The 14,397-nt window shown below is 43.6% G+C and overlaps 1 protein-coding gene across 4 annotated transcripts in view; it reads right to left on the minus strand.

Moving 5' to 3' along the window:
- The window catches only part of GRK5 (G protein-coupled receptor kinase 5), a 165,387-nt gene that overhangs the window by 50,804 nt on the left and 100,186 nt on the right, over window positions 1-14,397 (minus strand). For all 4 annotated transcript variants that reach the window (XM_032988558.2, XM_032988559.2, XM_042806118.1 and 1 more), the window contains one exon: window positions 6,004-6,116. In XM_032988558.2, coding sequence (XP_032844449.2) covers window positions 6,004-6,116 — 113 coding nt within the window. The remainder of the gene's footprint in view (window positions 1-6,003; window positions 6,117-14,397) is intronic.

A 14,397-nucleotide genomic window follows, 5' to 3' on the forward strand; every position in this document is an offset into this window, starting at 1 on the left:
CAACTCTCAATCTTGTGCTTAAATCACAGGATACATCCCCTTCTTCCACAATACTCAGAAGCACAGCTACAGTCTGCAAATCCCTAATTGCTAGAAATAACGTTGTTACTTAAAATCCACGTGGAACAAAATATTTTCCATTATTCCTTTGATGAATCCAGGCATGGATTTCAAGGCTCTTGCTCTGAAGTCTAATAGCTTCTCCATGCCCTAGTTAGGTCAGACAGGGCCTTATTCATAGCTCATAAAAGAGTGGAGGATTTACGATCACCCTGACTGCATGGGACGAGCTGCAGGGAAGGCTCTTTCTGTGGGCAGGCGAGGATCCTTCAGTCCCAACGGTGAGAGGATGTGGGCTGGCCACCATTCGTTGCTAACTTTTGGCTGCTGTTTTGGAGGTAGTAGTTACTTCGGTGGCTCCTGCTTCCCTAGAAGCTACCCTGGCTGAATGAGGGCACAGGGGTAGAAAGCATCCTTCCCGAAAGCAGCTGTCCTTGGGACGGGCTGAGTGAGATCAGATGGGAAAATGCAATTCCACTGGGAAAGGGAGCAGCGCCCAGCCTGTGGCTGGCTGTGGGATGGGGCCATGGGCTCAGGGACGGCTGAGCAAGAGGTTTGGGGGCTGGAGGGTACCTTGTGGCTGATGGAGAGCATCGCCAGGGCAATGGCACAGGTACCCAGAGGGGGCTCACACTAGCAACTTTAATTCTGACACATTGTTTTATCCAGTGTTTGATTTTCACTTTAATATTTTTTGAGATCCTGAAACTCTATGGCTTAAAAATATGTGAATATTGAGAAACAGAGCCAAAGGGATCTCTCTGCAGATCTGGGTGGACTCTCTCCCACGACAGGCAGCTGCTGGTTGCCTATGGGAGCGTGACACAGCCACAGGAGTCTGTTCCTTGTACCTACCAGGAGATGGAGATAGGAACAGGCACTCCTACCAGAGCGGTTTTGACTTCTTGGTATAAGTCAGGAGCAGCAGAGTCACCTTCTGAGCATCTTCAGGAGGCTACTGGCATTTTGGTCCCAATTTTACAGCTCTGATTTCTCAGATCCCTCCTCTGTTATCCCCAGCATTGCTCTGTGCTCCAGCTCCTGCTCACTCCTTCCTCTGACTCCAGGCTCTGCCCTGTTATTGCTCTGTGCTCCAGCGACTGCCCTTGCACTTGCCTTCACTAGAGATTTAAAATCTGTGACTGAAAATTGGAAGGCAGAATCCAAACAGCTGGGACTCATAATAACTTGCATTTCTAAATGAAAAGTGAACTTGAAACCACATTTTTCATATTTAAAGGCAGGGCAAAAAGGGCCCTTTTGACTGTTTAAAAACATGGTTTGAGTTAATGAGTTTGTTGATATCAACAAACTGGCATTTCTGATGGAAAAATTCTTGAACAGCTTTAAGACACACATACACAGATGGTTTATATACCATGTAAGGGGCTTAACCAACCGAAATCTCCCTAACAGCAAGATAAGGTTTTTACAAATGGCATTAAATGGATGTTCGCTCATCCTTTTACCCCAGATAAGTCTAATGTCTAGTGAAGCATTCACCTGAAAAGTCCACCTGAGGAGATCATGCCTCTCACCCCCAGCCCCCATGCCTGGATAGCACAAGCAGAAACAACTTGAAGAGGCAGCAGGGCTATTTTCCTCCAGAGGATGTATTTCTGTGCAACTCCAATGCAAAGAAAAAACATTGTACAGGCTAGAGAGAAAATAATGTCAGGTTAGTCAAAATTAGCTATGATCTCCCCAGGTCGATCTAAATCTGGTCCACATTAAAATGTTAAAAGCCCTCACCTGGGAAAAAAAAAAAAAAAAAAAAAGAAAAAATTATGAATGTGAGTAGACGAAGGAGGAAAGGGAGTCCAGAAGATAAAGTCTTTGTTATAACAGCACACAAAAACCAAAAGAACAAAGGAGAGGAGAGGGAAACATCACGAGCCAGAACCATGAGAATGAGTTGTTGTGAAGGAGACATGGGCAAGAAGTCTTCACTGAACTGCTGCCTTCTTGTGTTGGAAGGAAACGTGTCTTGCTAGCAGATTCCCTGCTCCCTGATCTGCCGTTCAGCACAGGAAACACATCCCCTAATGTTTTATTTTAATAGCTGTCTTTCAACAGCTCCAAAGTTGTATGATGTCGCTAAAATATTTGTCAACACAGCAAAGCGTGCTTCAGGGCTGTGTGTGAATTCTTTAAGGGCTTACAGGGGAGCTGATTTAATCATAAACCATCTCCATTTAATGATAATAGTTTATGTTCACATAGTTTCTTCATCTGAATGGCTACATAAGGGTTTGGTGAACTATCCATGGGAGATCTCTGTGTTTACATGCACACAGATAAGCACACAATGCATTCAGAGGCACAAGTTTCAGCCATCGGTGCTTCTTACTAGATATTTTATCTAGTCAAGTCAGGACCTCTGTCATGAAATTGTTCGCACAATATCTGTCACAAAAGATAGCTCTCTGTCCTTATAGCCTTACCATACCAGCTAGGAGAAGGAGTTGCTGTTGCCCCGTTCCCCAGACAGACGGACACACTGACGGCCACTCACTGCTCCCATAGCAGTGGTGGGAACCGATCGCCCACAGTTCCACCAGCGTTGCGCTGCAAAGCTCTGCATCTCTTCATTTTTACCGGTTTTATCATTGAAGCCAGCAGCTTACAAACCACATATCTTTGTAGTCCATTTTACATTTGATAGATTGTAGCTAATTACCCAAACACTGTTCTCAGAAAACATGTAGAAACTTTATGTCTCTGAGCACTTTAATCTCGATTATTGGTTGAAATTGTCCAAGGTATTCACAGGTTTCAGAGGGAACTGACAGATACACACCTACATGCAAGCAGAATTTAATGATACAAATCCTTTTCCTTCAGAAAGCAGCCTAACAACTTTAACTGCACAGACAAAAAAATCCCAGATGCTGCTATAATTAGATTTGCAGGAGACTACATCAGACCAGGTTAGTTATTTCACCCAACAGCTGAAATAAATGTCCAGCAAAGAGGAGATTTTTTTTTTTTTTTTCCTCTTTACATACTCTGGTTTGCAAGGTCTGGCTGATTTTACCAGTCTTTGGAAGCAGAGGTGTGAGAAAGAGCTTGCAAAACTTAGTCTTACTTAAGTATGGGAATGGAGGTTGTTGAGAGTTTGCTGAGTGTCTCATTCAGCTGCTGGTTTCCTCCCAGGAGCCCCGATCACTGCTTTCTTTGCAGGCAGTTGAGTGCACTGGTTAAAAAAATGTATTAAAAATTGGGAGGCATCAAGTACTGACTTCTGCCAATGACTTACTGTGTGACCTGGTAAAGTCATGTAGCTGTGCTCTGTAAAAGAGAGGTGGTCCTACCTTTCAGTGTGCAAAAAGCTCTGTGAGCTTCTCATGAGCAGCTAAATATTCTCTTAGTTTTTTCTTTTTATTTGATATTACACAAAAGCTAAGTTTTACATCTCACGTTAGGAAAATAACTAAGTCAAAAGAAAATGGAGGCTCTTGGATTTTTATGCTTGGGGCTTGTTACAGCAGGTGGTCCCCAAAAGGTTTCACATTCCTGGTGGTCTCAGAATAGAGCTGTAAAGTCAAACTTCTGGTCTCATTATAGGACTTTTCTGCCTAACATAGGAGTTGGCCTGAATCCCACTACTCAACACAGTGTGACCCTGCTGGGCGAATTTCAGTAGCAATCATCCAATTTAATGGCTATGGTCTCTGTTGCTCGACCTTAATATTGCCTAATACAGGGATTTTCATGGGTGGGAGCAAGCTTGTACAGAATTTGAAATCAATAAACAAAGGAGACTGCTGTTAATTAGTGTTAAAAAGAAGAGAGAAGGAGTAAATATTCAGACCTCCACACAGCCAGGCATTTTGATCATTAAATCCTCATCCCGCCAGTCTGAGCCTAACTGGGAACAGATCACTTGCCTAGTAAAGGTATGCAGGGCAGCTCCAGTCTGCAAAAACAACCTGGGGGTGGGTTGAAAGCATACCCTTGCAAAAGGATTTGGGGATATCAGTCTGAGATTGCTGGGAGAGGGAGTTTTAAAACAAAGCCAGTCCCGCCACAATCTTTCGCCGGACCGGTGTTGCCTACGCTGCACACGGATGCTGGGAGGACGTGGAGTTTCAGTGCTTGGCACGGCTCCACAGGGCTTGGGGAGAATGAAATGACCCAGTGCCCTCCGTTCCGGCAGCTGGAGGCAGGCTGGGCAGCCAGTGCTGCTGGGAGAGACTGGGAAACGCTCCGTGCAGCCCCACGGCAAAGGTTACCACGGGTGTCCTGGGGCTGGTGGCACTGGGGACACACAGGCACGGGGTGGGGGGGAGTGACTTGGTCGTGTTTCCTTCTGCCCAGGCGTTATTACTGCTGTCAGCCGAAGCGGTGTGCCCTGAGCACCCGCTGCCAGGCGTGCGTGGGGCTCGCACAACGTGGGCTTGTTCTCCGCAGCCCCTGGGCGCTGCTGGAAACAAAACGGTGACGCCTGCTGCTGCGAGGAGGCATGAGAAAAGAGCAGAGCCTTGCTAACCCTCTCCAAACTGAGGAGGGATCTCTTCTGTCTGAAATTAAAACCACTTGGAAGCAAGTTTTTTGTGGCTGTCTCCCAAAAGGATTTCTGCGGCTTCCTAGAGGGACGGCCATTGCCTGTCTCGTCGGGGCTGTGGGCGTCACACCTTATGTGGCATTTCTGCAGGGAAGCCTCCCCCCCAGAAAGGTGCGTGGTGTTTCATCAGTGGCAGACACCCTCTAGACAATGCTGGTTTGGTGCATCCAGGGTACCCAAAATGTCCTCCTGCCTGCCGGCCTCCAGCACAGCTGCACGGAGTTTGTCAGGCGTAGCAGTTTCACATACCTCAATGGCTAAACCTTTCACTGGGGAAAATCACAATCAGTGCTGGGAATATCAGGTAGAAGTTGTGATCAGCTAAAACTGATTTCAATAGGACTTTTTTCAACACCTTCTGTGATGCTGTAGATCTGCTGTAAATACTGCAGTACTAACATAAACTTGAAGTGACCACGTCCTCTCCCAGACTCTTTTTACAACTTCAGTGAAATCCTCACATCTCCTTATACTTCAGAAAAGCTTCAACACGGTACAAATAAAAAAAAATTTATTCCTGTTGGTATGCATCATTTTGCTTTTGACTGTCGGTGTTAATCAGAGAGCAAAGCCTCCCTAGACACACACAGCAGTGACAAGTTCATCTTCCTCTCTGGTACAATTTAACCTTTTGGCTCAGAAACACCCTACCCTTCTGCAGGTTCCCAGAAACAAAACCACTGAGAGACTTTTCCACTGTGATCAACTTCTCCTGCTGGCACTACACATGGCCAACTGCTGCCAGACTGGGAAAGAGCATCAGGCCCCCCCGGGGCTGGGGGGTGTTGCTCAGTGGCTAGGTTAACTGATAGTAGTTTGAAGCGGATTTGTTTCTCGGTGAATCACCAAGTCACTTCTACACCTTGTGCCCCTGTCTCCCTATTTGAAAAAACAGAATAACAATCAGGACGATCTTTGTAAATCACCCTGGAGTCTACCGATGAAAAGGCTTGGTAAGAAATAGTTATTAGTATTATCATACTCCTCTCTTGTCAGTCCATTCATCATCTTCCCTTTCCTCCCAGTGCCTCCCAGTGCTGCAGGCTTCACTCACACCAAAAGACATTACTCACAGCAGCTCTGAAGCTTGGGCATTGGCATGAAGAGAGGCCACGCCAGCACCTTGCTGGGGTGCCTGTCCTTCTCCTGCTCTGGTGGCTCATGGTCCCTGAGGCAGGTACCAACCCCACATGCAGCACTGCTCCTCTACTGCCAACGATGCTGGGATGCTGGCAGGGTCAGCCCTGTCTGCTCCTTGCTCAGGTGCATTAGACACAAAATCACAGTGCATGAAACTGATTTCCTGGGGTCAGGGGATTCTCCTCTGTCAGGAGAGCGCTGTGAAGCACCCTAAAATATCACGAGAATTGACTTACCACTGAGTCAAGGAACCTAATGCAGCACTCGAGCTCAGGTCGAGTTTCACAGAACTGCCGAAAGAGAAGCCTTCCGATCGGCTGCTTTTCACATATGCTGCAGTAATCTCTCTCTAGAGGCAATAAAGAGAAGAAGAGAAGCATGAAAATGAGAAGAGCTTTTGTCTTTTGGGTTGATTAGGAGTTTAAAGCATTGCAAGTGAGTGCAGAACTATGACACCAAATCAGAACTGTCACCTTCTCCCTGACACCATGTTTCAGGTATCCAAATACAAATATAATTAATGATTTAAAGACTCAAACAAGAGAGGCTCGATTTTATAGAGCTGATGTTGGTAAAAGTCCCACAAAAGCCATTCAGCTATTACAAAAAAAAAATTTCAAGTTTTTCTGTGGTGGAAATATAGGCTCTCTGCAAAGGTACTGTTCAGACTGGTAGTGTTTGTGGGAATGTGGGGAGCAAATTACAAGTCCTTGAATTGTGAGTCATACATTAAAGGGCAGGAAAATCTGGAATTTGTGGAGACCTTCCTGGATGCTTCCTAGATACGCACTAAAGTGACCTAAATCTCTGGAAATGCTCAACCCATTCTCTACTAAACAATTATTGCAAACTGTGTATTTTCAAAGGTTCCAAAATTTCCGCTATTTATTTGCTGAGCATTAACGAATGGATGGAGCATATGGCATCTAGCTGGTTACAGTTTCACACAGCACTCTTTTACAGAACTGTATTTCCCCTTAAACGCCATGTTTAAATGCCATTCCCCTGTGGTGGTGTATCCAGAACCATCATGCCCAGTAAAGCAAAAGATCCTTTAGCAATCACAGGGACTATCTGAAGGAAAACATGGGAGAAGGGCAGGCATCATTAACTGGCACTGCACCAGTACAAACGCTGAGGACTTTGGATATTTTTCTGGTGAGAGCAGCAAATCCCCCAGCCTGTTTGGAGCAGCAGTACTTGCTTGAGACACGTTATTCCTCTAAAAGCACACACATGTCAAACAACATACTGTGTTTCCTTGAGCGTTCCTCTCACCACCCTCCTCGCTGCCATATGGCACTTGCTGTTATTATGGAAACAACCAGCTTCTAAACACATAACACAGCACTGCAAACAGACACACGAAACCCACACAAGTTGTCAGTGCCTTGGTTACTTCTCTCTCAGGCCTGGAGTTGCTCTTGCAATATCTTTTATTCTCCCTTTGATTTGGCCCCCTGAGCCCTTCAGCTCCATCCACTCCAAGGAGAACATCTGCAGGCACACGGCTGGGATGGAGCTCGCCTTTGCCACGGAGGCACCCAGCCAAAGGGCTCGCTCATCACAGGTTGCGCCCTGGGGATCATGTTCTGCAAACCCAGGACATCCCTCCTGAACGAGGGAGGTATGAGATGTTGCACTTGCTGACCTGCGGTAGGTGGAAGGTGGGCAAGAGCACCCAGGGCTGCCTCCTGTAAGAGGAAGGAGGGTGCTTGCCCAGTGCTGCGCCTGTGTGCAGGTACGGCTGAACTTCGGGAACCGGCCCCTGAAGCACCTACAGGGTGGTCATGGGAGACACGGCCTGGGGCTAGATGGACTGTGCTTTTAATTCAGTACAGTCCTGATCTGGTCTGTCTTCTGAAGCAGTAACAACATACCAGCACCATTCTGTGGCTGGCATTGCCAGTCCATTTTGGATCAGGATATCACACAATCTATCCAGAAGAATGCAATGCTTTGATACCCTCTAGCAACTAAAACTGGACTGAAATCACTGTGTAAATCCTGACTTGACCTCCAGTCTATCTAACTATCAGCAGCAAGCCCATGGCACTAGTTTGTTTGCGTGAGCTGGAGCCTCGAGCGTGGAACATGATGACACAGACACATACGGTGAGAGAGCCAGCGGGCTCGCTTGGACGCTGAGCAGCCTTGGGGGTGTCCTTGCAAGTGGTATAAGCTTGTGCTGCTCAAGTGAGTAGCTATTTCAGTGAGAAGGTAATTGCTGAAGGGATGTGCAAATATACACAGCTCTAAGGTAAGCAAAGGAGTTAGGAAGGAGCCTGAGTGCATCAAAACAGCAACTCAAAATGTCCCAGGGGCCAGCATGAAGCCAGAGGCTGAGCAGCTCAGGTGAGATCTCCTGGGAGGTCTGGAGGATGAACTACATCTGTCTGATGCTGTTTTCTGCTATCTTGACTAACTCTTCTGAGGGTATGAATAAAATATACAGCCTGAATATCGGTATCACACAGCCTGCCTGATGGCAGGCCTCAATCCCTCCAGAAGCCCAAACCCACAACAAGCTTCCTCATGTTAAACAAGTGGTGCAAAAAATGAAACTGAATTTATAATAGAATAAAACACAAAGGAACAAGTACATTAATCAGCCAGTTTGCCCTACGTTTTCTCTTGTACATTGCTACTTGATGCACAGTGACAACACTTGTACAAAATGCAGTTAGTTTATCAAAGATGTTGTGATATGGTGACACTCACTGTAGCAGAGGATGCTCTTCTAACAAAAGGGCTAGTGATACAGCTAAATAAGCATGCAAATGGCACCTCCAGTAACTGTACTTTATATGATAGCAGTAAAAGAAAACAAGCAGCTAAACACTTATTATGTATATGGATAAATTAAACGTAAAGAAGACACGAGCACAGACTTCCTTCTACAGTACAGAACTTGGCCAACATGTGAGAATGGTGACCCATTCGTAATGAGGAAAAAGGAAATACCAGAAATAATCTCTGAAAACACAAGAGCCAGATCAGTTCCCTGGAGCCATCCACTCCTCGGTCATGTTTGTTTAAGTGATGGATATAGCAATACAGACAATAAATACATGATGCAAGTACTTTCATTCCTTGTAGGTGACACAAAATATTTTCTTAGGCCCTGATCTTGCCATTGGCCTCACTAAGTCAGCTAAAGGAGTCTGCTCTCATGTAATTCTTGGGATGCATGGGCCCTGGAGTGGACTCAGAAAGAAAAACACTTCTCTCAGCTAAAGCAGAAAAAAGGAGTGGATAGTTTTATTATAGTAAGGAAAGCAGAAGTGTTTTAACAGCGTGCTGCACCCTGGAGAGCTGGCTGTAGCACCCTGAGCCGTGCTCACGAGCTGCTGCAGGAGGGAGGGGATGGAGAGCCAGGCGGGTACCGCAGCCAGGGGCTCCCTTGGGTTGGGGCTAATCGTTGTGTCGCTCTCGGTCTGCCTGCCAGTAAAAATATCCATCCAGTTTCAAAAGTTTAAAAAATAGAAAGAATGATTTCCTGAGGAAATGGAAATGTTAAACACTTGGAAGTGAAACCATATGCTTATGATGATGAAGTGTAACTAAAACAGCTCTGAGAGCGATATCTTTGGTAGTCAGACCCTCTTGCTTCAGCGCAACCCTGTTTAACACCTGCAAAGTCACCCAAAATGGGGGTGAAAATCTGTGTGGGTCAGAGCCCTAGGAAAGCAGTCACTTCTCACTGATGCCAAACTCCTTATTTAGAAAATACCACTGGCAAATAATGTGCACATGCAAGTGAATTCTTTATCTTCCTAACGGAGTAACGACACAGATTAATATAGAAAAGGCATATAAAATGCCATCATAAACATTCATAAGATAAATAAAGATAAATAACATTTATTCTAAAGTCTACTGTCTAATTTTCCCCTTTACTTCTTAGCTTATATATTGAAATACTACTTTAAAGAGCAACCAGCACACAGAACATACCAAAATAGTTACACCTGTATACAGGTAATGCCATCACCATTCAAAATCTATGGCCAGATTTGTTTGCCAACAGATACTCTGGCAAGGTTCTGCAAAAGATCTAAGCACACACCTAGGAAAAACAGTCCTATTAATAAAATTTCATACTGATCAAAACATGCCATTGGTGAACTGAAAAACAAAAAACAAGGTAATAAAGAAAGCTGCTGCTGGTAGAATCCATGACTTTCAAATAAAAGAGGAAAAAAAATCTAATATTTTAATTAGATAAAACCTCCCTGTGCCTTGTGAAGACTTTTCATCTTAATTTTGCAATTAAATACCTAGCATTTTGTTTTTCTGGCTCAAAATATCACCTTAGCAATTTTGGACAGAAACAGTGGTCTGCAGAGAGACCACATTCTCCCTCCTCTTTCACATTTGCAATATATCTGTGGGTTTTGATGGGTTAGTGATGAGCTACAAAACTCTTGGCTGAAAACCAGTCTTTTCTGATATTGTTTCATTCAGTATAAATTGCAGGTGTCTAAGTGAGACTGCTATGAGAAGTTGTACTTCTGTTTCTGGGCAGAAGAACCTTGTTTTGAAAGGCTGCTAATCCAACACCTGCAATCAGCTGGTGAGGCTTCCACCTGTAGATGTCTGTGGGGAGGGATGAGCTCAGTTTAAATCTGAATTTACAAGTCTACAAAAGCCAGGAACATCTTTTTGGCTTTTTGGTCATTCCTGGTGTGGCCAGTGATTGCACTTATGTACTATCCACTAAGTAGCATTTTATTTTCCAACACACTGGAATCCCAAGAGAAGATATTTCAAAGAAATACATGGAGAATCGCCAAGAAGACATGCACCATTCTGCTGCACAGGAAAATTTGGACTTGGTCTCTGGATCTCTTCTCTCCTTGGCATTAAATCAGCCTGGATTGAAACTGAATAAGATCCAAATGCAATGTAATTCTTCTGCCTTAAAAAAAACAAAACAAAACAAAACAAAAACAAAAACAAACAAACAAACAAACAAACAAATGCAAGCCCTCTCCCCCCTATTAACACCTGGAAACCCCAAAGTGGATGTAGGAAAAATTAATTGTTCTTTTCCTGCTCATGCTCAATGACCCAAGACAAGAACTCAGTTCCCCTTCCCATTTTTTTATATTATTTAAGGTGAATCCAAATCTTTCAAACACTGTTCCAAGTCTATTATTTGTCTGCTGCTCTCTTTCTCTAGCCCACTTTAGTCCAGAACAACAAAAAACGAACCACACTCACGGAAGAAAGCATTCAAAGACAAGGGAGCCCTCAGTCTCCACGCTCAAGCTGGACAACAGGGAGCAGCATTGGAGCCAGAACGGGCTAGAAGTCAGTTTGTAAGACTGCTGGCGCACCGAAAGTAAAACTTATTTTTTCCAAGGGGCTGAGGCCTGTCAAAGCGATTCCCACCAGCCCTGGGATGGATGGAAACTTCAGCTAGAGTTTTCCCAAAATTGCACACCTCCCTCCTCATTCAAACTCAGGGGGGTTCTGCTAAAAGAGATCCTAACCACCCCAGCCCAAATCTAAACAACTTCTGGGTTTTTTTGTCCGTCTCTGCTTTTTACACGTAAGCTTTCTTACAGGGGCACACAATGAAAAGAAGGACAAAAGCAGGAACTAAAAGCAAGATTGAAAAATACGCAGCATGACTGAACTAAACAGACTCTTACAGCCCATCGTACAGTGTGCACTTGTAGCAATTTCCTTCTTTTTGTCAAGAAAAAGAAGACCAAAGTCTTTGAAGTTTACAGAACTGTTTTGTGTCCAGTCAGGGTACTAATGGAAAACAAACTGCATCTTTAAACACAGAATAACCCCATTTAGAGATATATTAATATGAATACATTTTTCATTTAAAACCAGTAAGTCTAACACTAGTGCTTATAAATGTGTTTTATAATTTACTGCTGCTCTTCTCCAGCTGAAAGTGGAGTTACCATTGTCTAGGTATAAACTTAATAAACAGTACATACTAAACTGCCTAGTCTTTGAGGCTGATGAAAGTTGCTTCTTATCAAAAGATCCTTTGTGGATGCTTTAAAAGGATTTAAATTGCTTTGATTGCATTATTAACAGTGTCTGTGTTGCTCTTGTATTTCAGAATAATCTGGAAAGCTGGAACATTAGCTCTTGCATTCTACAAAAGACGGTTTTCCATCTTTAATAAATATACTTCAATACAAAAGATAATCCTTGTGTTCAAAAGCAAGACCCTGAGATTGGCCATGTTAACACTCCTGCAGACCCACTTATTACCTTCTGATTCTTCAATGGCCTTCAGAACTGGAGATGTCACGGCCAGTCAAAATTTCATAAACTTTGCTGGGAACTCATGTGCTTGCAGTGAAAAAACAGATCAGGTTTCTTTTGTTGAGAAATTGAAAATACGGGCCCATTTCTGAGGAAGAAACATGGGTATTGATGTTTAAAGTGCAGAACCTGGTGAAGTACATGTACAGTAAGGTAGTGAGGGATCTCCTTTTCATGGTGACTGCTTGGGATTGTTGCAGGAATGGGAGGAAGCAACAGAAGAGAAGTTTCTTGTCCTTTTTGTCTGTTGTTTTTTTTTTTTTTTTTTTTTTTTCCCTGGGGTTTTGCGTTTGTTTGGTTTGGTGTTTTGGTGTTTTGTTGTTTGATTGTTTTTTTGGTTTGGGGTGTTTGGTTTTTTTTTTAATATGGAAACTTGTTGAGATGCTGAGGATTTGCCATTTGCCATCTCCAGCAATGCATTTTAAAAGAGAGGCAAGCCAGATGATTAGAGAATACAAGACAGGAATAAAAATGCCTCATTTCAGTCCATTCAAAAATTCCCAGGAACTGTGGCAGTAAGTCATGTCATAAAAGCCTGATACAAGCATCTAGGCTCTCCTGGGAATTCAGTTATCAGTACAACTAATATTCTGCATCTTGCAGACCTCAGTGGCATGCTGTAATTATAAAATGGGGCTAATAGCACTGCCCTACCTCAAAGCAGCGTGGCCAGAATAAGTATATTAAAGTGTGTGAGCCCAGAGCGCTACTGGATAGCCCTGTGGCTCCTTGCTATTTACTTGCAAAGCAAACTCCTGGAGCAGAAATTTAGTCCAAGAGAGCACAGCAGAGTCTTTTTATACGTTAACCGCTATACTGCTCCATAATTTCACCTGGCACTTCACAGAGATTAAAAATGACGATGTAGCCCCTGTCTTGGAGAGTGTGTATCTTGGCAGGGCCAGATCTGCGCAGGTGCAGGACAGAAACTCTGAAGCTAAGGGCCGTGATGAAGTTCTCTTGCTGGTGGCAAAAGCACACTCCCTCTCACAATAAATATTTCATCTGTTTTCTTTATTTTTATAAAATATGGAAATTGTTACAACTTATGACAGGATAATGGCTTGATAGATTCCTTATTTTAAACAGCAGCTCGTCCCAGTCTACAGTTAAAACTAGCACTTCATTGCTGTAGAAAGCTATAGACCTTACATATGAAGCCCCAGGGAAGAACACAATTTTTGGCCTTGGTTGATTTTTTCCCCTTGAATTTAGGATTTTCTATAAAAAACTTGGAGACCTTCATCTATGCTGTTCCAGCGAGCGTTGCTTTGGCACTGGCTATCCAAGTTTAATTAATTAAAAATACAAATGCAATCAAGCTTACTTGAGACAATGGAATTAACCCAAACTGGTTTTAAGTCCTGCCAACTTAATTTTCTCTGCTTGTCAGCTGTCTTTTTTAAAACAAACAAAATTTAATCTCCTGATCGTCAAACATCTAATGTAATTATTCAGATGCAGACAGTGTTTGCTTTGTATAACTTTCCTTATTTCCATCCTTTTCATGGTATTAGGCTACAGGGATAAACTCCACACATCACAGCGTTACACTGAAGATGGAAACAGTCCAAACCCTAGAGTTGGGCCAATATGGAAAAAATGTTTGGAGAATATTATAACAAATTCTCAGTTAAATACACTTTGGTGATATATATGGATCTTCTCATTTGTTTTTTGAAAGCAGCTGCATTGAAGCTTTGCTCATGGAATTTTATTTGAAAGTCAAATCCCACAAACAGTTGCATAAATACATTTGCACAAGTTCTTGAACCAGAACACATATGTGGCTTTGTTGATTTTGGAAAAAGATTTTGGCAGGAGGGATAACAACCTACCCACCCTCTTTGTAGCAGCAGGAGGAGGATCAAACAAGATCCTGTGAGCTCAATATAGTCACTGCACAGAAAAACATGAGTGGGGTCCAGAGTCTGGGGAGGGACCCTCAGTTGTCTCAAGGGAGACATTTGGTCACCCAACCTTGTGCCAGGAGCGCAATCAAATGGCGGAGAGTGAATGCTTTGCCCTGAGACTAGGCTATTCGCCAGTGGAAGACAAATTCTCATCCTAACAAAATCCGAGTGACTCTACTGAGCTATTCTAGCCCTCCTCCAACACTTCTGGTATCTTCTAAAAGTTACTCATTCCGTCAATTGCATCTTTTCCACATGGGTCACTGATCAACCCCAGAGTTCAAAAGCAGCCCGAAGATACTGCAGGATCAAGAGTAGGTTTAGCTTGAGAAGATGGAGCTTGCCATTGATGTTTGAGCCTCTTTAAATCATAGAAGCAAAAATATATATTGTTGTGTGAAGTATGAGGTGCAGGGA

Source organism: Tyto alba, unplaced genomic scaffold (genome assembly GCF_018691265.1).
Source record: "Tyto alba isolate M040663 unplaced genomic scaffold, T.alba_DEE_v4.0 Super-Scaffold_1, whole genome shotgun sequence".
Lineage (NCBI taxonomy): Eukaryota > Metazoa > Chordata > Aves > Strigiformes > Tytonidae > Tyto > Tyto alba.